Here is a 26,819-nt window from a genome sequence, read left to right as displayed (position 1 = left end):
TTACATGTCTGCACACTTGAGTTGGTGACATTTCACACATCATCATGTTAGGAAAATCCAGAGAGAGGGTGCCTGGCATGTAGTAAGAGCTCAACAGCTATTAGGATGGTGAGGGGTGATGAGAATGCCTCCACTAGCATCCCCTCCCTCAGTGAGGGTTTTAATTCACTCAGCTTGTGGCACACCTTTAACCAGTCAACATGCAGACTCAGCTTGAGAATGCCCTTGAACAGGGCTTGGCAAACTTTTTATATAAAAGGCTAGATAGTAAATATTTTAGTGTTACAGGTCCTACTGTCTCAACTCTGCCATTATCAAGTGAGGAAAACCAGATTATATGTAAATGAGTGGGCATGGTTGGGTGCCAATAAAATGATGTATAGACATCGACATTTGAATTCCATATAATTTGTGTCGAAAAAATTCTTCTGATTTCTTTTAACTATTTATAAATGTTAAAAAAAAATCCTTAGCTCACAGACTATACAAAAACAGGTGGCAGAGCTACATAATAGACTTTAAATGACAAAGTTAAAGAGATAGAAAACAGATGAGTTATTGTCAGGGATTAAGGATGAGACTGTGACTCTAAAAGGGTTTAGCATGAGAGAGCCTGGTATTGATGAAACAGTTCTGTATCTTGATTGTGGTGATTTTAGCACAAGCCTACACATTATGATATTGCAGAACTACACACACACACACACACACACACACACTCTTGCATGTATGGAATCTGAATAAACTCTATGGATTATATTAATGCCAATTTCCTAATTTTGCTGTTGTACTATAGTTATGCAAGATGTTGCTACTGAGAGAGGCTTGGCAGAAGGTGCTTGGTATCCCCCTGTATTTTTTTTTTGTTTTTTGCAACTTCCTGTGAATCTACAATTATTTTTAAATAAAATGCTAAACAAAACAACAACAACAAAAAACCAAACAAACAGGTAGAGCCATAGTTTGACAACTCCTGTCATAGAATTCTAAGCTGGCCATTATGCCCTTTATACCTATAGGGCTTTAAAATACCTAATATTCATTAATAATTAACCATATGCTAACACTAAGTCAATAATATGTTGTGTAGGAACACAGCACAGCTGCTGGCCCTCGTCCAGGAGCAGCAGTTTCCTGGTTTATCTATAGGTTCCAAAGGGCTCTTTAGCAAACATCCTTCTTTCTGATTTTAAACTCTCCTGTTTCACTGCTCCTCATTCTCTTTGATTTGAGAGGCTGAATTTGAGAGAGACCTCAAGGAGAACAGGCAACGGTGTATTGGTAGTTCTGTCTCAGAAGAGGATTGCCCTCTAGAATGCTGGCTCCCAAACACCAGGGGCTCATACCTGGTAAAACGCACTCACCACACGCCTTCATCCCTGGACACTGGCATGGTATTTCTCCCTACTTTATTGTTCAATGTGGTCAGTACTGCTCCTCTGGCCTCATTAGAGGCCTCTGTATTGAATATCTCCTTGAATAAGACATCATGAAATCCAACTCATGAGAGGAACAAACTCAACCTGGTAAGATAGCAAAAGACCAGGGCAGGAAAAGGTACCTTTCTATAAAATGATAGCACATTGCTAAGCTTGCTGAAAATGGATTCCTGATAACCAACAATCTATTTTTCTCTCATCCTCTCATTTCTTAGATGTTTATTGAATATTTACTATATGACTGGGACTGCCCTTAATAGTGAATGAATGGAAACTAAGACCCCTAACTGAATGCTCTCCTCATGTCAGGGACTCTTCTAAGTGCTGTCTTTGTAATAACTACCAGGGGCCTGATGCATGAAATTCGTGCAAGGGGCTTGGCCCTCACAGCCCTGGCTTAGTCCAGAAGGTCGTCCAGAAGGTTGTTCAGCGGTCAAGTCTAATTAGCATGTTACACTTTTATTATTATAGATTACTTCACATAACAAATGAGACAGATAACATTACTCTCTTTGTGCTGTGAAGAGAATATAAGCAGGAAGTGTTTGAGGCTTCCATAGAAAGCCCTATATTAAAACCAACACAGAAGAAAGCAAAGCTAAGAGACTAGATCCTGATGACATTGCTTAAGTTCCTGGATCCAGACATGCCTGAAGCCAACTGGTCTTCTCAATCACATAAGCAAATACATTCCCTTTATGCTTCAGCAATTTTTAAAAATATTTTTATTGATTTCAGAGAGGAAGGAAGAGGGAGAGAGATAGAAACAGATGAGAATCATTGATTGGCTGCCTCCTGCACGTCCCCTACTGGGGATTGAGCCCATAACCCAGGCATGTGCCCTTGACTGGAATCAAACCTGGGACCCTTCAGTCTGCAGGTTGATGCTCTATCCACTGAGCCAAACCAGTCAGGGCTGCTTCAGCAACTTTGAATTGGGTTGTGTCACTTGCATCTCAAAGAATCCTAATGAAAACATGGTTCTAGCTCTCAAGGAACCTAGTGGTGAGGATTGGTAGATGGATAGATACTTAAAATAATGCAGTGATATGAATGTCTGCAAAGTATAATGAGTGTCCAGAAGAGGAAGTGAATGATGTAGCCTGGATTACCAGAAAGGTCATGCAAGAGATATTATATTTGAGCCAGGTCTTCTGTGGAAGTAGAGTCTGCACTTGGATAAAGGCAAGAGCCTTAGACAAAGGAAGTGGAGGCCAGCAGAGAATTTTGGCAAGAGGAAGCAGAATATGCAAAGATACAAACTAGCACATTCTAGTCTGGAAACCATTCAGAATTAAGAGTTTGGCAGGGGCCACTATCCTGAAAGGCCTTCAAATACATGTTAAGGTATTTAGATTTTATTTGGAGAACCACTGAACTATGTAATGAGACATAGAAAACACCTACCACAGAGCTGGCTCATGGGAGGAACCCAAGACATGAAAACCCTGTATGTCAAGGGGTTTTTAGGGAATAGATGACATAAGATGTGCACATTATAAAGATTACCGTCCATTTGGAAAATAATGGGAAAGGTAAAGGGGGTCATTGTGGGAGCCCAGGTGGGAGATGAGGGCCTTTGCTAAGCCATAGCTGCCTAGAGATGGTAGGAAGGTCTAGGATGATAAAGATCTAGGAGGTATAATTGACAGGGCTCCAGACCAATAGGATGCAGGAATCACAGGTAGCCAACACCCAGGTTGTTGGCTTGAATGCTAACACCTGAGCCAAGGGGTGCAGAGGTAAACTGATTTGCAGACTGGCAGCAGAGGTCAGATTTTGACAAATCAAGTAGGGGTGTCTGATAGGTAATTTTATATACATGTAGTTTTGGACATTGAAAAGAGGGCTAGGTTGACAATACAGATTTGGAAGTTACTTAAATCACAGTTGCTTAAATCTCAGTGTTTCTCAACTCAGGCAGAATAGTAGCATCACCTGGGGAGCTTTAAGATAGACTGATACCTAGGACCCCACCTAGATCTTCTTTACAGCTGACATTCCCAGTAAAAGGATAGCAACATTGCCAGCCTCGTGGCTGAAGGATTAGCTGAGTTTTTGTAGGTAGATACTGATGTGGTTGGTTGGGGAGGGGTTCCCAGGCTGGGTGGGTATCCGGAGTGTTAGACCGGTGCCTCAGAAGGCCTCACGCTTGGTTGAATTCCCTGCTGGGACCATCTTAAAGTTTTAATCGTTTTTTTAATCTAAAAGGGCCTCATATAACTTTCATTTTGCACCGGGCCCCCCAACATATGTAGCCCAACCTGGGACCAAACTTGAATATTTTCGAACACTCCCCGGTGCAAAGTCCTGGTGTGGGGAAACAACAGTCTAGCCCAAAAAATGTGGAGTGGGAAGTTTGGGATAGATCCTCAGTAACATTCACATTTATGGACAGGGTTAAGGGGTAGAAGAAAAGGCTCAGATAGAAGCAGAAAGAATGATCAGCAAACTACGAGGGCAGTAGAAGTCTGGTGACACCAAAGCCAAGGCAGGGGAGGGTAATCGCCACATTTAAACACTGCAGGGTAGTTAAGAACTTGGAGTTCAGAATAATGCTGACTAGCTTGGCCAGACCAGGGCAGCAGAGTTCCAAAGAGCTTGGCCATGAACGAAGGGATCAAGAAAGGGGAGTGGCTAAGGAAGGACCGTGATTACGAAGCTTTTAAAAAACCTAATACATGTTAATATTGGTGTAAGGAGAGAACTGAGGAAGGGGTGGGAGGCGGTGATTGATGGGAGAGTGACTGAGCAGATGTTGGAGGAACCAGGATAAAGAATTCTGTAAGTACTTGAAGACAGACCATGCCTGACTCATTCCTATGCTAACGTCCGCATGTCTGCGAGAGGCCCCCGCACGTGGCAGGTGCTCTGTAGTGGTGTCTTCAGATGGGGTCAGCAGCCAGAATGGACTAGAGGGCAGCAGTAATTAGAGGCTGGAACCCGTGTTGGGCATTTGCCAGGAGGTGGAGGGCAATGCAGGGCATGGGTGGCTAAAGGCAGTACCTCTGTTCTGCACCTTCTGCACCACTTTGCTGTAGGCGTCTTTTATCTGCTGCGAGTCGGTGACATCCAGCTGGATCACAGAGAAGCGCGTGGAGCAGGTTCTTCGCAGTTCCTCTGCCCCTGATCCATTTTCATTCAGAACTCCAGCAAACACAGTGAAGCCCAGCTGGTCCAGATACTTGGATAAAGCATGACCAATCCCAGAATCACTACCTGCAAGGGGTCAAAGCAAGACAAAGTGGCTCCGGAGAAAATATTTAATAAGGAAACACACCACATGTTATTTGTGATGGTCCATATTCTCTGGACAGAGCGGGTCTTGAGGAATTTTCTTTTTCTGAGCGGGAAATGGGCAGAGAAACCGAAAGAGAGAATTTTTTTTCTGTATATAAAAAAGGAAATGAGGGAGAATTTGGGATAGGAGAAAAGCTGATGGGAGGATGACCAGGAGAAGCTGGTGGCAAAAGAACTTAGGAGGGAACAAAGCCTCTCTTTACTAGATCTGGTTTTGTTTTTTATTTGAAAGTGAATTAATAAAGCCAAAGTTGACAGGAGGCCATCTGCTCCATTTGCTTGTCCTTACCAATGAGGAAGGATAGCATAGAGGCCTGAGTGTGAGCTTGGCCCCTCCCATCCCTACCTGTACAACCTCGGTCAGGTTATTTTACCTTTCTATGACTAACTTCCTCATCTGTAAAATGGGCTTAATAATGGTACCTACATCAGTTAATATTTGTGATGTGCTTAACAGTGCCTGTTTCAAGTAATTACTGTATAGGTCTTTTTTTTTTCTTTCTTTCTTTTTTTTTAACAAAACTATGCCATCCTTCCTGATTTTCAGGCCTTTACATGCACAATATTGGTTGATGGGGATTTTGCCTCAACCAACAGTTAGCTAAACATCTGGATTAAGATTCAGACTCCTTGATTCTGCCTCTTCCATGTCCGAGCCTTGGGAAATGTTATATATAGCCCTTTGGAACCTCCACATCCTCATCTGGGAAGTGGGGTTATAATAGTGTCTCCCTCATGGGCTGAGCTTGAAAGTCAACAAGACAAAGGGTATTTTTGCACAAGGTCCAACATGTCACGTGTGGCTGTTATCAGTATAGTTGCTCTAACCCAGACATGATTTCTGATTTACAGTGTTAGAGATAAGGCTGTGCTAGCCCTGGTGTCGTAAGGCTGTGAGTTTGTGCAGGGTCAGAGGGCCTTGGCAAAGTATGTGGCTGGGGAGCCACTCCCTGCCTGATAGGATAACCCTTGTGCATTCCAGAAATCCAAAAACAAGGCTGGCGCCTCTGTGAAAAGGCAAAGTGTTTCATCAGAGTTATTCAATATGTAGTAGCCTCTGAAAATAATCATGCCTAATCATACCAACTGAATGCTCCCCAGCTTCCAGCCAGACTCACACGTATTAACTCATGGAATCTTCTGAACTGGGAGGAAACTGAGACACCGGAGAATTAAGTCATTCAGTTGGGACATGGCAGAGGTTGGCTTCCAGGCAGGGTTTGAGATATAAACATTTCAGGCATGAACTATTCCCTTCTTCCTGAGCACAAGGCTTCGCATAGAAGGTGGTCAATAAAAGGTATGTGTTGACTACATAAGCATTTAAGAGGGCACTGAAATGTGAGTTCTGTAAGAACAGAGAGAGTCCTAGTTCACTGGTGTTGAAAGTATCTGACTCAAAGTAAATGTTCAGCAAACTGCTGAGTTGGATGCCTGATAGGGGAAATGCTGGGGTTGGTTTTAAGCTATAGCTTTTGAGATCATTCTCTCTCTGGTGGCCTGGAAATCCATCAACTTGGAGTAAGCAATTAGGACTAGAGTCTCATTCATGCAAGATTGGAGTGAATTTAAAGTAGTGTGGAGTGAATTTAAATTATGTGCAAAATGGAAACAACGTCGATCACTTTAATTCAAAAGACTTAATAATTGTATAGTTTCAAAGCTGGTGGGTTAATCGTAAGTGGATTTATGCCGTTGCCACATCAGGGTGCCGTATTAGCTGGTGAACAGAAATATGTCTCCTCATTTGCTGGGTCAAATATTTAATTAGGTGAGTTGTGAATAATTAGAGCTCAGGAGTGCTTCAGGGCTAGGTCCCTTGAATGAAACACACCCACCCTGCAAAAATAAGATTGTATGTGCAATTTTGGACACAAGCTGGAAGCTACATTCAGAAAAAGAGATGGGGGAGGGGCGGGGAAATGCAAACCTATAAATGGTCTAGTCATTATTAAAACATCATGTAAGTAAAAAATAAATAAATAAATAAGCCCTAGCCAGTTTGGCTCAGTGGATAGAGCATCGGCCTGCAGACTTAAGGGTCCCAGGTTTGATTCCGGTCAAGGGGCATGTACCTTGGCTGCGGGCACATCCCCAGTGGGGAGTGTGCAGGAGGCAGCTGATCGATGTTTCTCTCTCATCGATGTTTCTGGCTCTCTATCCCTCTTCCTTCTTCTCTGTGGAAAATCAATAAAATATATATTTTTAAAAAAAATAAAATAAACTGTATGATCGGCAATGAGATAAATAGAAGAAGAAATTATCCACAAGCTCACCAATCTAGTATAACTTTTTATAATTTTCATGTTTTTCTTCTATTCTTTTTTTATACTCTGTTCTTTGACAACTAATTTTTAAGCTAATATTATATAAACCAATTTTGCAGGTTCCACATAGTCCTCAAAACCATAAAATTCTCCTCATTAAAATGCAGTAGAAAGAAATGGTGAGAGCCTGGATTCTGGAGCCAAGACACCTGAGTTCAAATCCTGACTCTGCCATTTACCAATTGTGTGACTTTGGACCATCAGTAAGCCTCTCCGTATCTCAGTTTCTTAATCTTTAAAGTAGAGTGATCCTAGGATCTGCCTCGTATGGTTGTCAGAGAATGCAATGATTTGATATATTAAAATAACAGGGCCTTGTACATGGCAGTTGCTACCCAGGTATTTATTAGGTTTTTATTTAACTTTCTAAACATTCTTTCATTGGTTACTTCTAGTTCCTGCAATCAGAAGGGTTTCAGTTCAGTTTGTATCTCAGAAGGTCATCACAGCTGTTCTAAGTACAGTGATGGACTAGCCCAGGACCACGGCTCTTTCTGCCAGTGATCCCCTCTTTCCCAGACCCTGTCCCTAAATTCCTCTACGTCTTCACTTTGGGAACGCGGTCATCAACCAATAGCAGCTTAAAGCAGATCTTCACAGCAGGTGGGCATCTTCTGAGGTACCCAGGCCCTTTCTCATAGTGGAATTTCACTTCAGATAGTGGAGTGGACAAATACAAATTGAGGACCTACTATGTATTAATAAGAGGACATAGTCTGAATATGTGTTTTGCGTGACCCACACCGTGTACATTGTAAAATTTAAGTACTTCAAATGGGGTGATTTCACCTGAAAATCCAGGTCATTTCTTTTTCTTGATTAACCAGGAGATGGGCCAACTCTAGGCCTACATTCCTACAAAGAATCCATGAGCCGAAGCTGAGGATCCCAATGGCTGCCCCTTACATAGGCCATTCTCTTAGAATAAAACTCATGCTCCATTGTTTGCACCCACAATTTCATTGCCAGCACTCCTCACTAATATGATCTGCCCCACCCCTGTAGCCTTTGAGCCCAAGACCCTTGACATACTTTCCCATTTGCACATGTCCCCTGGCTCAAAAGTTGTTTACCTGGAAAGCTGTAGAAAACTAAGGAGAAAAGGACTTTCCTCTCCCTTATTTAAGACTGAAGCAATCCATCAGAATTGTCACTCTCCGGTTGACACCACCTGTTCTCTATAAAATAGATTAAGTTATGATAAAACTAGAGGCCCAATGCACGGATTTGTGCACTGGCAGGGTCCCTCTACATAGCCTGTGGGGATAGGGCGAAAACTGGCAGTCCAACGCTGCCTGCTGCTCCCGCTTGCCGCTCCTGCTCATCTTGACCCCGCTGCGCCTGCTGCTGCTTCACTGCTATCTCAGGGCTGCAGCGGCCAGCCATGAGCCCTGCGTCTGGTACCCGTCAGTCAGCTGAGCGGCATTCTACTGTGGGAGTGCACTGACCACCAAGAGGCAGCTCCAGCATTGAGCATTTGCCCCCTAGTGGTCAGTGCACATCACAGTGACCAGTCGACTGGTCGTTTGGTCACTTAGGCTTTTCTATATATAGACTAGAGGCCCGATGCACAAAATTCATGCAAGAGTAGGCCTTCACAGCCATGACTGCCTCAGCCCTTGAGGCAGCCCCAGCTTCATCCAGAAGGTTGTCCGGACAGTCGTTCCGCTGTTCGGCCATTTGGTTGATTTGCATATTATGCTTTTATTATTATAGATCAGCGGTTCTCAACCTGTGGGTCACGACCCCTTTGGGGGTCGAACGACCCTTTCACAGGGGTCGCCTAAGATCATTAGAAAACACATATATAATTACATATTGTTTTTGTGATTAATCACTATGCTTTAATTATGTTCAATTTGTAACAATGAAATTGGGGGTCACCACAACATGAGGAACTGTATTAAAGGGTCGCGGCATTAGGAAGGTTGAGAACCACTGTTATAGATGGTAGATAGATAATATAAAACTCTAGCACACTTAAGACTTCTCCGACGGTTGTACAAGGCTTAAGTGTACAACCTTAAGCTCCTAATTCAGGAAGAACAAGTCCTTGACAAGTGTACCACCAACACCCCATGGCAATCTAAAAGGACAGTAACTATTGTAGTGAGATCCTGGAAAATAGCTAGCTAGATCTTTCTTGTCAATTTTTAAATAGAAATCAATACTTTTTCCTGGAATATAACCTTTATGAATCTTTCTCCAATACTACTGTTATTACTAAATTAAGATAGGCAACTGAGATACTGAGATATTAAATACTTGTTCAAAGATTCATAGATGGGATGTTCTAGGATCAGCTCTTAAAACCAGATTTGCTCTTTCTAAAGCATGTTTGTTGCTGCTATGATTCACTGTCTCTTTGAGCACCTGAGCAGATGGAAAGGAGATTCACTGTCTCTTTGAGCACCTGAGCAGATGGAAAGGAGATGGACAAACTGGGGACACCAAGGATGGGAGCTCTCTGCTGGAGAAGGGTCCCCATCACTGGTGCCAGTTCCCTTCATAGAGGATGGACTCCCATCATTTATGAAACAGCACAAACTTATTGCAACTGCTCTTCCAGAATGAAATGGAATGAAATGAATGGATTTGTTCTTAGTGGTGCACAGCGAAAGAACTCCTAGCCGTGCTGCAAAGTAAGCAACCAATCAAAGCAGCCCCACTGGGTTTGAACAATGGCTGGATTCCCAGACCACAGTCCATTCCTGATGACTCTCCTGAATTCCACCTGCTACCACCCAGCTCAAGCACAATTCATCACCAATTGCCTTCAATTGCTTCCTCCTGTAATTCCTTAGTCTCTTAAATGGCATATCTCCTTCCAACACCTTCTCTCCCAGTCCTCACCTCGATTCAGTACCCACACCCTCCATCCCAAGATTTGACATCTAGCTCTATATCTCCTTTTCTGGACCTCATGACATTGCAAGTCAGCTCACCTCAACTCAGCCTGCCATCGGATTGCCAACAAATTGGGGATATGCATTCTCAAAGGTAGCAGAAAATGACATCATAATTATCCAAAATTACATATTACATCTGTTGAAAGTATTCCAGGTAAGAAACAGGCAAGACTCTCAATACTAACATCCCAAAATCAATGCTGTTGGGGAGGATGTGCAGTCAGCTGAGAAAGCCAGAATTTCACAAATCCTCAGCCAAGAGGTCATTAGACAGAGTTGAGTTAAGTATTCAGAAACCTCCCTTTGGGCAGAACTTAAGAGACTCAGCCCCATTTCCTCTATGGGTGTCTTTGCAGATACTTAGAATACTTTTTAAAAATCTATTAAATGCCCATCCCCTCAAAAAGAAACAAAATGGTAAGAGTCTATCCAATAGTTGGTATCCATGACCATAAGAAAAGGTGGTGCTCTGGCTTTCCCTAATGCCACTTTTAACTACTGAGACTTCTTCCTGTCTCTCTTCACATTCATTTATTCATTCATTTATTCATCCATTCATGTATTCGTTCGTTCATTCAGGGATCACTGTGTTAGGTCCCAGAAATATCACCAGTGCCAAAACCTGCCCTCAGAGTCTTGTTTGGTTTGTCTGGATGGAGCCAAGTATTGGCAGCAGTTTTCAAAGCTCTCTAGGTGATTTCATTGTGTGGCCAGGGTTGAGAGACACTGATCTAAGACAAGGATCTAACCAGGGGTGACTTTGCCCCACAGGATATTTGGCAATGTTTGGAGATATTTTTGGTTGTCACAACTCTGAGAGTGTTATTGGCATCTAAAGTGTAGATAACAGGGACGTTGCCAAACACCCTACAGCAGGGGTCCTCAAAATTTTTAAACAGGGGGCCAGTTCACTGTCCCTCAGACCATTGGAGGGCTGGACTATAGTTTAAAAAAAAACTATGAACAAATTCCTATGCACATCGCACATATCTTATAGTTTAAAAAAAAACTATGAACAAATTCCTATGCACATCGCACATATCTTATTTTGAAGTAAAAAACAAAACGGGAACAAATACAATATTTGTATTTGCATGTGGCCCGCGGGCCGTAGTTTGAGGACCCCTGCCCTACAGTGTACAGGGGAGCCCCCACCACAAAAAATCATCCCATTCCAAATGGCAATAGTGCTGAGGTTGAGGAACCCTGGTCTATGGGAAAAACAGATATTTTAAAAACATCATAATAGTGAAGAATGTTATAAATAGAAAAATTCTAAGAACTAAGGGCCATCATTTCTTTACAGAGCACTCAAATTCCATCCTTTAGTGAACACTCCATGGAGAAGAATATGAGCAGGAAAGAGTAGGAACTAGGTCATTTCCAACAGGGCATGGACTTTATTGGGTTGTCTAGCTTAATGTCTATCCCCTGTGCCTAAAACAGTTCTGGGTAGTTGCTCAGTAAATTCTTGTCCAATGACAAATTGTTCAGCTGATTAAATGAAAGTCTCATAGTCCAGGCACCACCATGTTTCTCATCACCTTGCACTACACTGATCTCCTGGACTCACTGTTCCCCTTCCCTGAGCTGCTGGCCCTACCCTGCCATCTACCTGGTCCACGATGCCTCATTCTGCATCTCAAGGGTCTTTCAAAGTCTACTTTTTCTCTGTTCCACAGCCTCAGAGCTTTTCATTGACCATAGATGAAACTTCAAGTTCTGAAGTCTGGTATCAAAGGCTGCATGATCAGATTCTAATCTCCATTGCCAGATGTATCTCCCACTGTCCTACTGCTTGTCTCCTGAAGGCCACTCATCACAATACCTGAAGTTTCTTTCATGCTTCCTTACCCACATCTTTGGGCACTCAAATTTTCTACCTAGAATGCTCTCTCATATTCCTTTTGCCATTCCTCACCATTGTAACTTTTTGTTGTTGTTGTTAGTCCTCATCCAAGCATATTTTGTCCATTGATTTTTTTTAGAGAGAGTGGAAGGGAAGGGGGAGAAGGAGAGAAAGAGAGAAACATTGATGTGTGAGAAACACGTCGATAAGGTTGCCTCTTGAATGCACTTTGGTGCTGAGGTTCAAACCGCCAATCCAGATACGTGCCTTTGACTGGGAATCCATGCCTTTGATCCGTCAATATGCAGGCTGATACTCTAACCGAGTGGTTCTCAACCTGTGGGTCGAGACCCCTTTGGGGGTCGAATGACCCTTTCACAGGGGTCACCTCAGACCATAGGAAAACACATATATAATTACATATTGTTTTTGTGATTAATCACTATGCTTTAATTATGTTCAATTTGTAACAATGAAAATATATCCATGCCGAAACCGGTTTGGCTCAGTGGATAGAGCGTCGGCCTGCGGACTGAAAGGTTCCCAGGTTCGATTCCGGTCAAGGGCATGTACCTGGGTTGCGGGCATATCCCCAGTAGGAGATGTGCAGGAGGCAGCTGATCGATGTTTCTCTCTCATTGATGTTTCTAACTCTCTATCTCTCTCCCTTCCTCTCTGTAAAAAATCAATAAAATATATTTTTTTAAAAAAAGAAAATATATCCTGCATATCAGATATTTACATTACAATTCATAACTACCAAAATTACAGTTATGAAGTAGCAACGAAAATAATTTTATGGTTGGGGGTCACCACAACATGAGGAACTGTATTAAAGGGTCGCGGCATTAGGAAGGTTGAGAACCACTGCTCTAACCACTCCTCACCAGCCAGGGCCATTTTAATATTTTAAAAACAATTTTCCACAAAAGAACAGAGGACTTTATATGTACCCATCTTCCATCTACAAGAATTATCAACATTTTTTTCTTCTATTTCCTCCACACACACTTTTTCTTTTTCTTTTTATTTTAAAGCAAATCCCACAGTTAACTGTATGTTATTTATAAATCTGTAAATATGCCAGTATACACCAATAAGAAATAAGGACTTTTTAAGCCAACTATATTGTCATTATAAACCTGACAAGATGAATAATTCTTCTTTAATGTCATTTAATACCGAGGAGGCATTCAAATTTCCCAATTTATTTCAGAAATGTCTTCTTACAGTTAGTTTGACTCAAGGTATAAACAAGTTTTATACCTCACATTTGGTTTCCATGTCTCTTAAGACTCATTTATTGCATAAAAGTCTATCCTCTCCCTTTTTATGCCACTTATTGGTTGAAGATGCTAAGGCATTTGTCCTTCAGATTATCCCACATCCTGAATTTGGCAAATGGCTTCCTTGGGCTGCCAACTTGCTCCTCTGTCCTCTTTATTGCCAGTAAAGTTGGATCTAGAGGCTTAGTTAGATTTAGGTTCTCTCTTTATCTCAAGGAAACCTGGTAGGCAGCGCTGGGTGCCTCCTGTTGCACGATGCCAGGAGATATAAGGCTGAGTCATGTTCCACTTTAGTGATGTCAATCGATCAGCTATTAAATATAACGTGCTCCATCAATGTTTCACACGAGATTTAACCTACATTAATGACATGATTGTTGCCTCCATTCATATTTCATTCAAGATTCAAAAATAATAATTTTTATACTTCTACAATTTATCCTGCATTTATTAGCTAAAATTGTGAAGAGTGACAAAATTTAAACTGCATTCATTAGCCTTATTAGTAATACTATTGTTGTTGTAGCCCTCGCCTGCTTTGCTCAGTGGTTAGAGCTTTGGTCCGAGGACTGAAGGGTCGTGGGGTTGATTCTGGTCAAGGACACATAACTCAGACAGGACATGTGTGGGAGAGAACCAATCAATGTGTCTCTCTTACATCAATGTTTCTCTCTCTGTCTCTCCCCATCCCTTCTACTCTCACTAAAAATCAATGGAAAAAATATCCTCGGGTAAGGATTAACAACAACAAAAAATATTATTGTTGTAAATATTATTTTGAACTGTCATATGTATATCGAGAATAAAGCATATGTTAACAACATTGGGGACCAAGATTTTTCAGCCTAAAGGAAAAGAGGTACAAGTCTAAAGTTGAAGAAGTAAAAGTCCTGTCATCTTGAATTTGAATTCAAGGTATCAATATGAACTCATGACTTATTTTCCTCCTAAACATCACATATTCCCTAGCTCTGTCCCCTGAAAAGGCCTAGAAGCAGTGCAAATGCCCAAAATTCTTAAGTTGAAACCCTAATCCTGAGGTGATCGCATTAGGAACTGGGACCTTCAGGAGGTGATTGGATCATGAGGGTGGGGCCTCATAAATGGGATTAGTGGCCTTCAGTGGCCATAGAGGTCTTCTCTCTTTCTGTCCTGAGGATACAAGGAGAAATTGGCATTAAGCAACCTGGAAGGGCTCTCACCAGAAGTGGACATTTACTATTTAGAAGCTGTTCAGCTTATAGCACTTTGAGCTAAGACAACTTTTACGGTTTCAGTGGTTTAATAATCAGCTTCAAAAATTCCTGCATATTCAACAATTCACTCTGTAGAGCCTGTACAACACAACTCCAGCACACCACTGGAAACATACAGCAGTTTGAGGAAACATGCAGTTATCAGGAACCTAGAAAAGACAGACCTCAGGAAGGAAAAAGAAAACTAATTTGGCGCCTAGAATGTGCCACATGGTTCACATCCGAGGTATCGGTACTAAATTCGTTCCTCCCTCAGGACCTTTGCACATATAAATACTTCATCTTTTCTTTGCCTTCCCAGCTCATTCTCATGTCACCACCTCAGAGAGACCTTCCTGACTATTGTATTTAAAGTAGAAGTCCCGGTTTCCCGTGGTGGCCATTGCTGTGATGTACCACCCAGACACTTTTCAAGGAAGGATTTGCCCCATATGCCAGGAGTGCTGTCAGCAGACATCTTTCAGAAGTCAGCTCCTTCAGGGATTGTCTCAGCTTTAGAGAGCCACCGCCCCCAGATGTGGCCCACATCCAATAATTGATCAATGCAGGAGCACAAAGGTCTGACTGTTCCAGCCCAGCTTGGGAAGAAATCAGAAGGGTCATTCCAGTCCTAGAGCTCGCACGGGATTGACCATCCTGTTCCCTTTCCTCCCTTCCACAGGTGCATACCCCGAGGCACTCCTTAATAAGCACCTTGAATGCTCAACTCTGACTCAGAATCTGTTTCCCGCCGGACACAACCTGCAACATTCCCCATCCCAAATCTCATACCTAATTATTCTTTATCTCAGCCTTTTGGTTGTTTCTTCAACCCCAAAAGTATTGTATTTGTTGATCAAATTGCTTTTTACTTATTTTTCTAGTTGAATATAATGGTTTATGCATAACACTGTTTTGTTCTTATATTTTCTATGCTGTCATAATGCTTGACTTATAACAGGTATTCAATAAAATTTTTAAATAAATTAAAATTCTCAAAATATAGGCAATGTTGCACTGATAGGCCACAAACAGATAAAATTCAGATCCTTTTTTAATGATCACATTTGTCCATTTTTTACATGCACCTAACTTATTAAAGGTTTCTCAAACTTTATGAAACTAGAGTACACAGAAGACTATTTCATTCAGCATTCTATTGAGATCTGGTTCCCATGAAAATGTGCATTTCCCTTAGGGCACATGACAGTCAACACAGAGCTGATGTGGAAATGGGTGGAGTAGGTATGTGCTAACAAACTTTGCCTTATATAAGGGAAGTAGGTCCCAAAAGTTTAAGAGCGTGGTGCTTATTATATGTGATACTTCACTTCATGCTAGTGGTCTCAAGGTAAAGTGAGTCTTTTTTTAAAAAAAAAAATAGATTCTTAATTTTCTAGAATAGTTTTAGATTCTCAGAAAAATTATAGTTTCCATATGCCCACATACAGTTTTCCATTATTAACATTTTACATTAGTATGCTACATTTCTTACAAGCAATGAACCAAGATTGCTACATAGTTATTAACCAAATTCCATATTTGATTCAGTCTTCCTTATTTTCTACTTAACATGCTTTTTCTGTTAAGCACGTTACTATACCACATTACATTTGGTAATCATGTCTCCTTGGGCTTCTCTTAGCTGTGACAGTTTCTCGGAATTTTCCTTGTTTTTTTGATATCTTTGATGGTAAAAGAGTACTGTTCAGGTATACTGTAGGACGCCCCTTTGTTGGGATTTGTCAGATGTTTTTCTTACTATTAGACAGGTAGACTGGGGCTATGTGTTTGGGGGAGGAAATCACAGAGGTGAGGTAAATGTCATTTCCATCACATTGTATTAAGAGTACATATTAAGAGTCCTACATCCTGTCAACATGATTAATGACTGTTGACGTTGCCCTTCACCTGGATGAAGTGATGCTGTCAGGTTTCTCCGCGGTAAAGGTCTTCTCCTCCCCTCCCCCTGCCATACCGTACTCCTTGGAAGGAAATCTCTGCATAGCTCACACTTGAGTGAGGAGTTATCTCCTCCTCCTTTAGAATGGAGTATCTACGTAAATTATTTGGAATTCCTCTGCATGGGAACTCAGTCTCTTCTCCCTTGTTTATTCATTTATTCAATCATTGGCTTATATCATTATGGACTCATGAATATTAATTTTATATTTTGGGTTATAATCCAATACTACTTTATTTTATTGCTCGAATTGTTTCAGCTGTGGCCATTTGGAGCTCTTTCAGTTGGCTCCTATAAAAGCAAGTACACCTTTTTATTTTCATTTTGCAAGTGAAAGAATATAAAGTTTCAAAGAATATAAAATTTCCACTGTCACTCAATGAACAAGAGAAGTGTAATTAGAATCATAAGATTCTAAAGGACACATTTGGGTGTGTGTTTTTTTCCTATTCCCCAAGTTCTATCTAAATATAGTCAATCTTTGTAAATCAACAACTAATGTATATTTCGTCTGATGGTTATTTAAGGCAATAATAGTTTTGAGACTATCAGTCTGCTATGTACATTCTAGAAAACTTCATTATTTTTTATTTATTATAGTATACACCACAGAGTAAATCCACTCATGCAGCCAGCACTCAGACCAAGAAACATCAGCTCAGCAGAAATCTCCCTTGTGCCTCCTTCCAATCACCCCCATCCACAGGTTATCGCCAGCCTGACTTCTAACAGATGGGTCAGTTGTGCCTGATTTTTACTTTAAATAAATAAAATCATACAGTTGTGCTTTTTTGAGGCTGGATTCTTTTGATCACTCATGTTTTCATGTGTTTTGTTAGTGGACATTTTTTTTTTAAAGTTTAAACCATATATTTTACAGGAAGGTTTACAAGCAAAGTAACACTTGTAAAAACATGTTCAGCAACTACAAAAAAACACACAAAACAACCGGCACTGCTATGTAAAAAGTAAATTTACTTAAGATTAACATAACACAAAGACAGGGAAACCTCCCAGAAATGTAAATTGTCTCCTTATCCTAAAGTGGCTTGGCTTAGTTCTTCCTCCCTATTATTATCTGTAGTTTCATCTACAAAAAGGGTGCCTTAATAATGCCTCCGTGAGTCTTTTCCACAGGAAAGGTGGTTCCTGACTGACAGGATGTCATTCTTGCCAACACATAGCCAAACACTCGGTTGCTTCTAACATACAATGGTGCAAGACGCTACCTGTCAAATTTGACTAAAGTACTGCCCAGAAATCCAAGAGAGCGCTGACTTACAGAAGTGCTCTGTTTTCTGTTTCATGAATAATCACTGCCTAGTGATGGTTAATCTGATCTAGCTCCTTTGAACAGTGATGGCAAACACTGGACACTCCTGTCACCACACACTTCTGATGTCATCGTGAACATTGTTCAGTCACAGCATTCTCTCCCTTAGAAGCTACCTGCCCCAACACTTCTAACGAAAAAGAGATGGCACAAGGGAGGAAACCATCCCACTCAACCACAAAACATTGTTATTTTCTGATTGGATCCAGGTTTCCACTGCATTGTTTTCTAGTTAGACGCAGGCTTCTCATTTCTCCTCCTCCCCTACACTGTCATTCCCCCACTCATGAGCCTACTCTGGCTCTCACCTGTCTGGTAGGTAATGGATGAAGTGCCCTATCTGGGTTTCAACAGCCTCTATAATTTGTTCACACCCAGCCACGCCCAACTTCAGGATCTGCTTTTCATTCCAGTCAGGCTGGTTTCTTCCTTATCTCACACATGTCCTGCCTCCTGTGTCTTCCTGCCCGTTCTTCTAATAATCATATATTTATCCATTCTTTCATTCTTTCAACAGCTATCTATTAACCAACTACTACAGTGATGGCAAACCTATGACACGCGAACTCATTTTTTTGGTTGATTTTTCTTTGTTAAATGGCATTTAAATACATAAAATAAATATCAAAAATATAAGTCTTTGTTTTACTATGGTTGCAAATATCAAAAAATTTCTATATGTGACACGGCACCAGAGTTAAGTTAGGGTTTTTCAAAATGCTGACACTCCGAGCTCAAAAGGTTCGCCATCACTGAACTACTATATACTATGCACTCCTCTAGATCATGGTGATATAGCAGTACATAGAACCATCCAAGTCTCTGTCCATGGAGTTTACATTATAGAGGGAGATTAGATACATTCAAAGAACAAACAAATGCATATAGTGTCAAGTGGTGATGAGATGGAATAATGGTGGGGAGGAGGATTCCATATCCTTTATGGAGGTCAGGAATGGCAACCCTGAGCAGGGAGCAGCTGAATAGCTATCCCAGGGAAGTTTGCACCAGGCAAAGAGAAGAGCAGGTGCAAAGGCTCTCAGACAGATAATTGTTAGAGGAAGAACCAGGAGGCCATTTTTGACCAGAGCAGAGTAAGTGAGGAAGAGAATAATAGGAGGCAAATCAGAGCAGTAATTCAAGGTTAGTTCATGCGAGGCCTTTAAGCCAGTGGTTTTCAACTGGGGAAATTTTGTCCCCCAGGAGACCTCTAACAAGATATAGAGATACTTTTGGTTGTCACAAGTTGCATGGTGCTACTGGCATCTAGTGTGTAGCGTCTAAAATTGCTGCTTAACATCCTACAATGCACAGAACAGCCCCACAACAAGGAACTATTCCGTCCCAATGTCAACAGTGCCAAGGTTGAGAAACCCTGCTTGAAACCATAGCGAAGACTGTGCCTTTTATTCTAAGCATAATGAGATATCATTAGAAAGTCTAAGGGGGTCCATGGGGGCAAAGGGGGGACATATGTAATACTTTCAACAATAAAGATTTCTTTTTTAAAAAAAGAAAGAAAGTTTGAACACAGCCCAGCTGGTGTGGCTCAGTGATTGAGCATTGACCTATGAACCAGGAGGTCATGGTTTGATTCCGGTCAGGGCACATGCCCACGATGCAGGGTTGATCCCCAGTAGTGGGTGGGCAGGAGGCATCTGATCAATGATTCTCATCATTGATGTTTTCATCTCTCCCTCTCCCTTCCTCTCAAAATCAATATATACTAGTATATATAGAGAGAGAGCAAGAGGGAGAGAGAGAAATTTTGAACACAGTGATATGAACTTAGATTATTTTAAAATATTTTTTTATTGATTTCAGAGAGGAAGGGAGAGGGAGAGAGAGATAGAACATCTATGATGAGAGAGAATCATGGATTGGCTGCCTCCTGCACACCCCCTACTGGAGATTGAGCCTGCAACCCGGGCATGTGCTCTGGCCAAGAATCGAACCTGGGACCCTTCAGTCCGCAGGCTGACACTCTATCCACTAAGACATACCGGCTAGGGCCTGACTTAGATTTTAAAAGAATCACTTTAGATACTGTGTGGTAACTCATAAGTTGGATGAGAGTGATATAAAAGGCTACCATTTATTGAGCACATGTTATAGTAGAGACATTGTACCATACACCTTACCTAAGATATCTTGGTATTTTTCTTCGTTGTTCCTACCACCACCTAACATTGTATTACATGTTGGTCTATTAATTTCTAAATATTTGTCTCCCTCACTAGGATGTAAACTCAATGAGAGCAAAAACATTGCTTTGTTTCCTGTTGAATCTCTAGCATCTAGGACGCTGTCTGGTGTACACTAGGTACTCTGTATTTGTTGAATAAATAAATGGGTCCTAGGGTCAATATGGTTATCCCCATTTCACAGACCAGAGGACTGAGTTTCATTATTTGTTCCCTGACATAGTTATGAGCAAATCTGTATTTTGTGGCCATTCCCAGGAGGACAATGTCCCAGTTTGATGACAGTCCTCAGAAAGGACAGTTCCCAGTGTATAATATTCTAGGTGAGTTATATAAGTAGCTATTGCTACTCTTTGCTAATTTTTGACATCTGTATTTATGTATTCATTCATTATTCACTCATTCATTCACTCATCGGGGTTTTACTGAGCTCATATTATGTGTTAGGCACTGTGTTAGGTACTTGAGATACACTGGTGAGGAAGATAGATGTGATCCCCATCTGACTCAGTTCAGGCTGCTATAACAAAATTCTACAAACTGAGTGGCTTAAATTACAGAAATCCATTCTCCCACAGTTGTGGAGGCCAGAAATCAGAGGTCAGGGTGCCAGCATTATTGGGTTCTGGTGAGAGCTATCTTTTTGTTGTTGTTAATGCTCACCAGAGGATATTTTTTTCCATTGCTTTTCAGAGAGAGTAGAAGGGAGGGAAGGGAAGGAGCAGAGAGAGAGAGAAACATTGATGTGAGAGAGACACATCGACTGATTGCCTCCCACATGCACCATGGCCAAGGGGTGGGAGTGAACCCAAAACCCAGGTACATGCTCTTGACCAGGAATTGAACCCACAACCCTTCGGTACATGGGCCAACACTCTCGCCATTGAGAATCACTGGCCAGGGCTGGAGAACTCACTGCAGGCCTTTACATGATGTCCTCACATGGCAGAGAGAGGGAGGGAGACAGCTCTCTGGTATCTCTTCATATAAGGACATTGATCCCATCCTGAGGCCCCACCTGTGACCTTATCTAAACCTAATCATCTCACAAAAGCCCTGTCTCAAATGCCATCACATTTGGGGTTAGGGCTTCAACCTATTAACCTAGAGCAGTGATGGCGAACCTTTTGAGCTCGGCATGTTAGCATTTTGAAAAACCCTAACTTAACCCTGGTGCCGTGTCACATATAGAAATTTTTTGATATTTGCAACCATAGTAAAACAAAGATTTATATTTTGAGATTTATTTTATATATTTAAATGCCGTTTAACAAAGAAAAATCAACCAAAAAAATGAGTTCGCGTGTCACCTCTGACACGCGTGTCATAGGTTCGCCATCACTGATCTAGAGGGAGCACAATTTAGTCCATAGCACTGTCCTCACAAAATTTATAGGCTAGTATGTGACACAGATAGTGCATGCGTGATATAAATAGAAAATTATGGATTATGGTAAGGAACTAAAATGAGTGCTCTGATAAAAAAATTGAGGTGGAAGGGAGGGACTTCCTTGAGAAATCAAATCATGGACAAATCATCAAAAAGGTAATACAGCCCAGCTGGTGTAGCTCAATGGCTGAGCGTCGAGCCATGCACCAAGACGCTGGGTTCGATTCCCAGTCCCAGCACATGCTGGGTTGCTGGCTCAATTCCCAGTGGGGAACCTGTAGGAGGCAGCTGATCAATGTTGATGTTTCTCTCTCATCGACATTTCTATCTCTCCCTCTCCCTTTCTTTCTTCCTAAAATCAATAAAAACATATTTTTTTTAAAAATTAGTACAATGAAAAATGCCTCACTAATAACTTTTATACTGATTATATGTCAAAATAATGACATTTTGGACATATTGCATTAAATTAATTAGTCAAATTAATTTTACCTGTTTTGTTTTTACTTTTTAAAGTGACTACCAGCAAAATTTAAATTATTTACTAGTATGTGGCTCGCATTAGATGTTGGACAACACTGCTGTTTACTATTCCCTCCTGCTAAAAACACTAATGGGGAAGGAGAAGGGGTAACACCCCAAAGAGATGAAGTGGCATGGGGTTGCGGGGGATGAAAAGCAACATGTCTGGACTTGGGAAGTCAAGTTGGCAGAAATGACGGATATTTTCAGAATAGGGCAGTCTACTAATGGTTACAGGTTTCTTTTTGGGGTGATCAAAATTTGGAATTAGATAAAAGTGACAGTTGCATAACCTTATGAATTTACTAAAAACCACTGAATTGTAAGCTTTAAAGGGTAAATTTCACGGTACGAGAAGTATATTTCAATGAAAAGTAACACACAAAGGTGAATAGGGCAGTCTAAAATCTACAGCTTCTGCTATAATAGAACCCTGAATATTTTCCGGAAAACTTACTGCTTTCAGCTGATCTATATGCATAGCTTGTAGAGGCGAGGGGAAGGTTGAGGGTGAGTAACTAAGAAGAAGGGTGGGGGGAGGGCTCTTATCTGTTTTGACTAAAAGTAGGTGGACAAGAGTTCACCTTCACTAGAAATCAGACCTGGAGAAAGAGGAGCTTGGGAACTGACAAACATGGGTAGGGCATAGATAGAGCTCTTACAGGGCATATAACAGGGACTCAAGCATATGGTATCTTGACCTAATGGGGCAGGGTGACTCTTCTCTGTTATCTGAATCATTTTGATTATCAGGAACAACTGATTAATTAAAATCAAAATGTGAACTTCTATCTGATTATGAGGTCTGGGTTAGAACCTCCCTTGCATAGTCCAAAGGGGATACCCTGCCCATCAGGCATTCTCCATGTCTAGCCTGGTGTTGGTTCCCCAGCAGCAACCTGAGGTGAGGCTTCCTCTCCGGAGGCAACAGCACATCAGGTCCTTTTCTCTGTGCCCAGTGTCAGAGTTGAATTAGAACATCTTTAGAAACCAGCTCCAACCAAAGTACCTCACTCATTAACTCACTCAGCTTCTCTCTGCCCCATCCTGGGCTGGGTGCTGGGAGTAGAGTACTCTTTGTTAGAACGATTTTGAAGTCATGAAGATTCCCTTTTCTGGTGAAGGAGGAAGCAGGGAGCATTTTTGCTCACACTCGGTTCCCTGGGGCTAAGGGACATTGGGACAATATCATCATCAAATTTATTATTTGCCAAGTCCAGAGAAGGAGGAGGAAACAGAGGTAAGAGGACTGTGGCACACTTCCTGTTTTCTGCAAGAAGCCAGAATTCCCACCTGAACGTAGGCTCACCACAAGCGAAGGGGAGGGGTGAGCACAGCTTCCCCAGTCCCATAATGCACCAAGGAGGGACCTGGATTGGTCATTTATCTCCCAGGGACTGCCCCACAAGAATCATCTCAGCTGACCAGCCAAGGTCAGCTGACCAGACAGGGGCAATTTGGCCCCTGGTCACATTGCACAGAGGTCATTGGCTGAGCATCTGATTGGCACCAAGTAAGGCACTGTGGGTACAGTTTTGATTCCTGTCCTTGGTGAGGGTGAGCTCTGATGGAGACCTGCACCAGGTGTCAAGGGCACGGCTACAGAAGAGAGCAGGGAGGATTACACAGCTAATCACACACTCAAGAATAGTACCCCCATGTTGCAGGTGACTAAATTAGGCTCTGAGAAGTTAATTAAGCTGCCCCAGGCCACAGAAAGCTAGAAAGCCAGAACTCACTGACTTCAAAGGCCATGCCCTTTCTGCTGTGCTAGATCACTTCTCACCCTGGAGGACAGTACTGCACGCCCCACAGTCCCTAGTTCCATGCATGCATGTATTTGTTCAATACGTGTTCATTGAGTATATCCTGCATGCCAGCAGCTGTGTCAGAACTGAGTGAAATAGTCCAAGTAGTCTAGAGTGGAAGGGGCCGCAGATACTTATCAGATAAATAAATGTATATTTAATTTCAAGGTGAGAAACATGCTATGAAAGTAACAAATGAGATAAGGAGATTGACAATAATAGCTGAAGATATAAAGCCTGGAAACCAGGGAACATCTGCTCAAGAAGGTAGTATTTCAACTAGTAGTATTTCAACTGTCCCGTAATGTTGCCGCCACAGCACATTTGACAATGTCGGACATTTCTGGGTTATCACACCTGGGGGGTGGGGGGTTGCTGTCAGCATTTAGTGAGTAGAGGCCCTGTTTGCTCCTAAACACCTGACAATGCACAGAACAGCCCCAACAACAAAGAATATTTTGGTCTGAAATGTTAATGGTGTCAATACTGAGAAACGCTGGTTTAGACTAAGATATGAAGGTGAAGGAGAAACCAGTCCTGTTAAGGGGCTCCACCCCTCTTTAAGCATTCCAGGTAAAAGGAACAGCATGTGCTAAGGCAGTGGTTCTCAACCTTGGCTGCACGTTAGAATCACCTGGGAATCTTTTTAAAATCCTGATTTCTGGGCCGCATCCTCCGGAAATTCTGTTTCTTTGTTATGGGGTGGGGCCACAACATTAGTAACAAAGAAACAGAATTTCTGGAGGATGAGGCCCAGAAATCAGGATTTTAAAAAGATTCCCAGGTGATTCTAATGTGCAGCCAAGGTTGAGAACCACTGCGAAACACCAACACCCAAGTCACATGTCTTAGATCAGGTGAACTTGAGATCTGGGAGTGGACGCCTGAGCATCAATATGTTTTGAAAGGCGCTCAGGTGATTCTAATGCGCAGTGATGATGGACAGCCACCAGACTCCAGGTGCTGCCCCAAGGTAGGGACCTCTGTGTGCATGGCGACCCATGGTGGGCTGAGAAGCCTCACCTTTGTGCATTACCAAAGGCACTCTCCTCTTCATTTAACATTCTGTCTCTGCTTTTTCAGGGGTTGGCTGAATTCTGTCTGTCAAAACAATGAGCTGCTCCTAGTCTTGGGTGTTCTTATATTACCTGCAGTTCCAGACCTTTTGTTCTGAAACTCACTTGTTTATCACAATATCAGTCTCCTGGGGAAGTCCCAGGGCTTCTGTCTCTTCCATCCCTTTAGGGATAGAATATTTGCGATCTCCTTTGTGAATTTTGTTTCCAAACAACTCCCAGCATCTTCTGCCTCTGTGTACTCAAAGTGGAAGAAAAATACATTCAGACCTGTATATTCTTTAAGATCCAGCTCAATTCCTACTTCCTTTTATTATTATTGGGCTCCCATCATGTAACTGGCACTTGGGCATATTATGATCAATGAGAATGATATGGCCCCTGAGGTAGGGAGCTCAAACTCTAGGGCAGGGTGTCTCAACCTCAGCACTACGACATTTGAGATGAGGTAATTAATTGAGGGGCTATCCTGTGCACTGTAGGGTGCTTAGCAGCATCCATGGCTTCTGTGCACGAGATGCTAGCAGCCTGTTTCTATGGCCCCAGTTAGGACAACCAAAAATATCTGGCTGGTGTGGCTCAGTTGGTTGGAGCATCGTCCTGTGCACTGAGGGGTGGCTGGTTCAGTTCCTAGTCAGGACACATACCCAGGTGGCGGGTTTGATTCCCAGCCGAGGGTACATGCGGGAGACAACTGATTGATGTTTCTCACATGGATATTTCTCTCTCTCTCTCTCTCCCTCTGTGTGTGTGTATATACGTATCTTTAGGCATTGCTAAAATGTCCCCTGGGAGGCAAAATTGCTCCCAGTCATGAACCACTGCTTTAAGAGGAAGGAGACATTAAACAAATACTCATAAAGGATGATAAAGGTGATGAAAGAAGCGTAAAAAAAGAGAGATCTAATTTAACTTGGCAGGAACAAAGAAATAAGAGCTCATAATGGGGACTGCCTGTTCCAGCCCAGAAAATAGCTGGTATTATTTCCATCATGATACTCTCTCTGATTACTGTAATGTCTTTTGTCTTCTCCAATATCTTACAGCAGCATTCACCAATTGTGTACTATTCAGCCAGGCATAGTGTTAAGCATTTGGCATGCCTTATTTCATTTTATCCTCATAACTACCCCTATAACCATAACTGGCACCCCAAACCATTGAAGATTTGCTATATAAGTAAATTGCCTTTTTAATCAGTAGCTTTGCATATTAGGCTTGTAAAATAACTAGAACGAAAGCTGAGCCACGCATGGCTTCTACTTTTTCTTTATCCCTTGGACAATAGCCTCTTACTTCATCAGTTACCACATACTTTTGGTACTGACAATGCCTTCAGATTTAATTTCACCTCATTCATTGCAGTCTGGTTTGTACTGCTCAGACCAAGATGGCACACAATGTTAAATCTGAATCAACATCTCAAAGGAATGTCACATAACTAAAAATGATCCAGAGGACACTGAGCAGAATGATAAAAATTCTGGAAACCAGGTCATGGGAGGGATGAGAATATTTAGTTCAAAGCAAATTTATATGATGCAGTCTTTTCATTTTTCAAGGGCCATCTTACAAAAGAGTGCTTTCTTTATGTTAGGTGACTTCCAAGGGCAGAATTAATGCATCGATAATTGTCAGGGAGGCCTATTTGGGCCCAATATAAGGAAGATATTTATAACTATTAACATTGTATAAAAGTGGAATGATTTCCCTGAAGAGGTAGTGGGCTTTGCATCATTGGTGTTATTTTTAAAAACCCACTAGATAAAATGGATAATCCTGAAAAGGGTATTCAGGCATTGGGTTGAAATAAAGTTCATCAATGACTATGTAGACCCCAAAGTGGCAGAAGGAGATGTTCTTTCCCCCTCACCACTTTTCCCCCCAATATCACAACTGACCTGTAACAAGTGGAGTGGGCCAGGGGAGATCCGTTGTATGAGGCTAGGCCCTGCCTGAGGAACAGGATGAAGTGAAACCCCAACCCCTGCACCATTGTCCCAGCGATGTTCCCCTAAGATGACTTTCTGGTTATTTCTGTGTGAACACAAACTTCTTAAGGCCCATCATCAAAGCTCCTCTCAAACTTTAAGTGGAAAAAGGTGTGGGTGTTGGGTGGGAGAATTCTGAGGAAGTAATCCCCTCCATATTCCAGGATTTATTATAATTATGCTCAAT

General features: G+C 41.8%; 1 protein-coding gene across 1 annotated transcript in view; it reads right to left on the bottom strand.

The window, feature by feature from the left end:
- Positions 1-26,819, bottom strand: part of HSD17B2 (hydroxysteroid 17-beta dehydrogenase 2) — a gene marked incomplete at its 3' end in the record, with an annotated part of 61,008 nt that overhangs the window by 20,247 nt on the left and 13,942 nt on the right. Inside the window, exon 2 of the mRNA XM_081107992.1 lies at positions 4,446-4,654. Coding sequence (XP_080964118.1) covers positions 4,446-4,654 — 209 coding nt within the window. The remainder of the gene's footprint in view (positions 1-4,445; positions 4,655-26,819) is intronic.

Source organism: Myotis nattereri (genome assembly GCF_964212035.1).
Source record: "Myotis nattereri genome assembly, chromosome: 15".
Lineage (NCBI taxonomy): Eukaryota > Metazoa > Chordata > Mammalia > Chiroptera > Vespertilionidae > Myotis > Myotis nattereri.
This window is presented reverse-complemented; position numbering and strand designations above follow the sequence as displayed.